The sequence below is a fragment of the Canis aureus genome, chromosome 23 (assembly GCF_053574225.1).
Source record: "Canis aureus isolate CA01 chromosome 23, VMU_Caureus_v.1.0, whole genome shotgun sequence".
NCBI classification, from domain to species: Eukaryota; Metazoa; Chordata; class Mammalia; order Carnivora; family Canidae; genus Canis; species Canis aureus.
The window spans coordinates 21,898,754-21,904,753 of record NC_135633.1 but is presented as its reverse complement, the minus strand read 5'-3'; the positions used below and the strand labels follow the sequence as shown (position 1 = coordinate 21,904,753).

Below are 6,000 nucleotides of genomic sequence, written 5' to 3'. Positions count from 1 at the left end.
TGAAGAACTAGGGACACATATCTGAGTCCTAATTTGGGCCTGGCTATGCCACTTATCTATGCATATTGTAAAGGTAAAATTGTCATGTAGTAGTCTATGTGGTCACTAAAGAATAAAAAACAGAGGGGATCCCTGGGTGGCGCAGCGGTTTGGCGCCTGCCTTTGGCCCAGGGCGCGATCCTGGAGACCTGGGATCGAGTCCCACATCGGGCTCCTGGTGCATGGAGCCTGCTTCTCCCTCTGCCTGTGTCTCTGCCTCTCTCTCTCTCTCTCCGTGACTATCATAAATAAATAAAAAATTTTAAAAAAAGAATAAAAAACAGAAAACATGTAAAACATACAAATTTGAGGACAAAACTGTCAAAAAGTAGTTTACTAATTAATTCCTACTCTTTCATTTCTGCAAAGAATATACAATCCTATTAAAAATAAACTTTGATCAAATCAAACATGTATAAACAAATCATATTTCTTCAGGCCTCTATACTGCTTAAAGTGATAGGAGTATCCCAGGAACAAGGCAAAAACGATAAACAGGTGGATTCACATGGGTCTGGATGACCTGCTAGAACTCACAAGTTTCAGCTCAGCGAAGCAAATGGCTCTAAATCCATGTGTCTTGAATTAATAGTTCATTTGTATCCCAATTTTACAGATCACTAAAGGAAAACCGTAGAACTATTTGGCAAAATATGACAGCGCACCAAAATGGCACCACTTCAGTTGTGGTTTCCGACTTCCTCCTGAATTGTTTAGTCAGGTCTCCCAGCTGGAAGTTCTGGTTGTCCCTGCCCCTAAGCTTCCTCTTCCTCCTGGCCATGGGGGCCAATGGTGTTCTCCTGGTCACCATCCAGCTGGAGGCCTCTCTGCATGAGCCCATGTACTACCTGCTCAGCATCCTCTCTCTGCTGGACATCGTCCTCTGCCTGACTGTTATACCCAAGGTCCTGGCCATCTTCTGGTTTGATCTCAGGTCCATCAGCTTCTCTGCCTGCTTCATTCAGATGTACATCATGAATTGCTTCCTTGGCATGGAGTCTTGCACATTCATGGTCATGGCCTATGACCGCTATGTGGCCATCTGCCACCCACTGAGGTACTCTTCCATCATCACTGATCAATTTGTAGCTAGGGCTGCTATGTTTATTTTGGCGAGGAATGCACTTCTTACTATGTTCATTCCTATCCTCTCTGCCCAGCTCCATTATTGTGGAAAAAATATAATTGAGAACTGTATCTGTGCCAACCTCTCTGTGTCCAAGCTCTCCTGTGATAATGTTGCCCTTAACAGAATATACCAGTTAACTGTAGCCTGGACTCTTCTGGGCTCTGACCTCGTCCTCATCTTCCTCTCCTACATCCTCATCCTAAGAGCCATTCTTAGACTGAAGGCAAAAGGGGCAGCTGCCAAAGCTCTGAGCACATGCGGCTCTCACTTCATTCTCATCCTGTTCTTTAGCACCATCCTGCTGGTTTTTGTTTTTACCCACATGGCTAAGAAAAGAGTTTCCCCTGATATTCCCATCTTACTTAATGTCCTACACCATGTAATTCCTGCAGCTCTCAATCCCATTGTCTATGGGGTACGAACCCAGGAGATTAAAGAGGGAATTAGGAAGTTACTGAGAAGGGTAGTAGAGAGATGCAAGTAATTGTACTCTAGCTTGACTTCTCTCAACCACAAATACTCAAAATCACTATTGGAAGGCAGGGACTTGGAGATAAAATTACAGTCCTAATCCTTTCTCTGGACATGCCTGAAGATATGAACTGTATGCTTTCCCTCTTACTTCCCCCAGCCTGATGCTGAAGACTGTGCATCACACCTCCTTGTATGCTCCTGATTAAATCCCTTTTAGAGTCAGTGTGATAGAAAATAAATACTCATTTAAAGATGTGTGGCTGATAGGAAGCATCAGTATTTACTGACAGTGCATTGACTTTAGAAAAGTAAAATGAGATTAAAAAGCAACTGTTAAAAAATATTGACAGTAACCATTATGCTTTAGTCCTTCCCTCAGGCATTCAAAGATATTTACTGAAAGTTATGGTATGTCCAGCACAGAACTAGAAAATGAGACTCTAACATACATAAATCTTGATCCTATTACCCAAAAAGGGCTGGTGGAAAACCCAAAAACATGTAAAATCAATGTAGAAGGGTTAGGTTAAAATTTGTCAATAAGCCCAGAGGAGAGAGGAATTTGTTTGTGTAGGTGGGATTCCTTGCATATCGGATCTCTTTCTTCAGTCCCTTAGTCAGAGCTGCCTCCCTAACAGCTTCTCAAAAACATGAACCACTGTCTCTGGGACTTTTTTGCTTGTTGTTACTCTGACCACATAGCTCGTTCCCTCCTTGGGTCTCCCTGACCACAGTATTTAAAAATAGTGTCCAACAATATTCCCCCAAAGCACAGATGATATTCTAACACTCTGTTTCCCTGTTCTGCACAGCATCAATCACTATATACTGACTGTATATTTTGCTCATCTATTTATTTAGTCAGCCTACAGTCACTAAAATATAAGGAGCAGAAGGGCACGAACTTTTGCCTTTTGTGCTCATTGTTGTATTTCCAGTGTCCAAAAGGTGCTAGGTGTACAGTAGGGACCATAAATGTTTGTGAAATCAATGACTGAATACAAATTGAATAAACGATTAAATGTATGCTATTTACTAGGAATATAATTCAGATACAGTTCTTGTTCTCTGAGTTCTTACATTGCATATTAAGAGTGAGGGAGCCTATATCTCATGCAAGAATCCATGGTCTGAAATCTGAAGACTGTATAGAATATTACCTTGGGACAGATGGAGGCTTAGAGGTAAGATAAGTACAATTTTAGGTACTGAGTTTGAATACTCAAGAGAAACACAAGTAAAAGTGTATCGTAAGCACAGGTTACTACACACGGTTTTAATACTCAAATAAGATGTACACTTGAGAATTGACGACAGATCATACTTGAAGCAATGGGAGTAGGTGGAAGTGCCAAGGAAAAAATAAATATTAAGAAGAGAAGGAAGCCCATCAAAAAGCCTTGCTGAACCTCTGTATCATCCCTATTTCTGCTGTAGGGACATTAGCATGGAAATTACAAAAAGATGTAGTGGTCAGGTTAAAGGGAACACAGATAAGAGTCGCAACAAGAAAGCACCTCAATGGGTGCCTTGGTAGCTCAGCCTGTTAAGAGTGTGCCTTCAGCTCAGGTCATGATCTTGGGGTCCTGGCATCAAGCCCTGTGTCATGCTCCATGCTCAGTGGGGAGCTTGCTTCTCCCTCTCACTCTGACCCTCACGCCTACTTGTGCTCTCCCTCACTCAAATAAATAACTAAATAACTAAATAAATAAATAAAATCTTTAAAAAAAAAGAAAGCACTTCATAATGGACTGTGATCACTTAAGAAGTTATGATTACCTTCATCCAGGGACACCTATAGATTTTGTGGGGCCCTGTCTAATTAAGTAACTTAATGTTTAAAAGACATTGAAAATGGATGGGCCCATGTGGCTCATTATATAACTTATACCCTATAAATGAATATTATAACAGGTAAAGAAAAATTCTTACATATGTATTTATTGTCCTCTCAGTGTTCATAAAGATATTTGCTGTGTCAAAGCACCATCTCTTGACAAAAGAGGGAACATAAAATATATTTTTAAAGTAATGGTTGCAAGTTTCCAAATCTGATAAAAATTATAAACCTGTAGTTCCAAGAGCTCAATGAGACCCAAGATTAAGAAACTTGAGAATATTCTAAAGTACATAATAAACCAATGGTTCAGAAGTAATAATAAAGAAAAAAACTGTAAAATCCAGAAACAAAGACACATTACATACAAAGGTATTAAATTAAGCACAACAGCAGATTTCAGAAACGATGCAAGTGAAAAGACAGTAAAGGAATATTTATATAAAAACGAGTAAAATGTACACAAAACTTGTCACCAGTAGATGCACACTACAACGTTTACAAAAATTCTTTAGAAAGGGAAATTATCAAATGTGAGAATGATTCTACACAAAGGATTGAAGTGCATCAGAATATGTTAAAACATGGGTAAATAAGTAACTTTGTCAATATTTAAATGTATTTTAAAATAACTGTAACAAAAATAATGCAAAGCATTATTTTTAATTATGCTTTATTAAATATAATATTTATTATTATATATAAATTATATATAACATATAAATTATATATAGTATAACATATAAATTATATATAATATATAAATTATATATAACATATAAATTAATATATATTAACAATGCTTTGCATTATTTTTGCAAATGTGTTTTCTAAAATGTATGATGATAATAAATAGCACAATAAATAGCATCATAAATGTATGATGATAATAAATAGCACAAACCAAGAAGGAAGAAATGGAACCGCCTTCAGCCCAGGGCCCGATCCCTATATATATATATATATATATATATATATATATATATATATATATATATTTCTTTAACACATGAAAATACATCCAAGAATTAGGGGTTTTTTGTTTTGTTTGGGAGGGGGGTTCCCCTTGTTTTTTGTTTTTCTTTGAGTTTCATTTCTTTTTTTTGTTTTGTTTTTTTGTTTTTTATTTTTATATTTCTTCTTGTTTTTTTCTGGACAAAATAACAAGGCAGAGAAATTCACCATAAAAGAAAGAGTGGGAAGTAGAACTCAAGGCCAGTGATATAATCAAAATAGACATAAGTAAGATGTCTCAACAAGAATTTAAAACAACGATTATAAGGTTATTAGCTGGGCTTAAAAACAGCATAGAAGACACAAGAGAATCCCTTACTGGTGAGTTAAAAGAACAAAAATACAGTCAGGCCACAATTTAAAATGCTAAAACTAAGATGCAAACCCAAATGGAGGCCATAGAAAATAAGGATGGATGAAACAAAGGAGTCAATCAGTGGTATAGAAGATAAAATTATAGAAAATAATAAAGCTGAGGAGAAAAAGAAAAGTAATGGACCATAGAAGTAGACTTAGGGAACTCAGCAACTTATTAAGACATAGTAACATTCATATCATGGGGATCCCAGAAGATTAAAAGAGAGAAAAGGGGGTAGAAGGTTTATTCTAACAAATTATAGTTGAAAACGTCCTTATTCTGGGGAAGAATACAGACATCAAATCCAAAAACCATGGAGAATTCCCATTAAATTCAACAAAACCCCAACATCTCAAAGGTATATTGTTGTGCCCAAGATTGTGAATCGGAGAAACCACCAAGGAGCCCACACGAGGGTCTATTTACAAGCAGAGCAGGGGCTTGGACCCCGAAGTGGGTTACAGCTGTGTTTTTTATGGGCTGGTCTAGGGGATTTTCAGAAGGGGTGGAGGAATTTTTTTTCACATTCCAATATGGGGGTAAAGGGTGGGGGAGTTTCTTAAGACCTAATATGTGATTCTCTGAGCTCTGTCCTCTTTCTGATATGGGATTCCCTGCCAAGGGCATTCTGAGCTTTGTTCTCATTCTAATATGGGGCTTAACTGAAGTTAGGGAAAGTTCAGCTCTTATTCACAGGGCCTGAGATGGCTGTACTTGTGCTAACTCTGAACATAAGGTGGAATGGCCTTAAGTTTTCTCTGCCTCCACAATATCACAGACAAATCCGCAAACTATACAGAAAAGGGAAAGGATCCTGAAAGCAGCAAGGGGAAACAATGCTCTTAAACTATAAGGGAACAGATTAGGCTTCCAGCAGATCTGTCCATAGAAACATGGCAGGCCATAAGAGAATGGAAGGAAATATTCAATATATTGAATGGAAAAATACCCAGCCAAGGATTCTCTATCCACCAAGGCTATCATTCAGGATTCAAGGAGAGATAAAGTTTCTCAAACAATAACTAAAGGAATTCATGACCACTAAACCAGTCCTGCAAGAAATTTTAAAAGCAATTTTTTGAGTGGAAAGACCAAAAGTACCAAAAACCTAAAAATGGGACAAGAGAAAGGTGTCTGGGTGGCTCAGTC

The 6,000-nt window shown here is 37.8% G+C and overlaps 1 protein-coding gene across 1 annotated transcript; it reads left to right on the top strand.

The window, feature by feature from the left end:
• Positions 1-692: 692 nt before the first annotated feature.
• LOC144295329 (olfactory receptor 56A3-like) lies at positions 693-1,652 on the top strand. Its single transcript, XM_077867712.1, has one exon. The coding sequence runs from the start codon at positions 693-695 to the stop codon at positions 1,650-1,652; it is 960 nt and encodes a 319-aa protein (XP_077723838.1).
• The last annotated feature ends 4,348 nt before the right edge of the window (positions 1,653-6,000 follow it).

Coding starts and splice junctions, on each gene's coding strand:
- LOC144295329 (XM_077867712.1), top strand. CDS start 693: ATGACAGCGCACCAAAATGGCACCACTTCAGTTGTGGTTTCCGACTTC.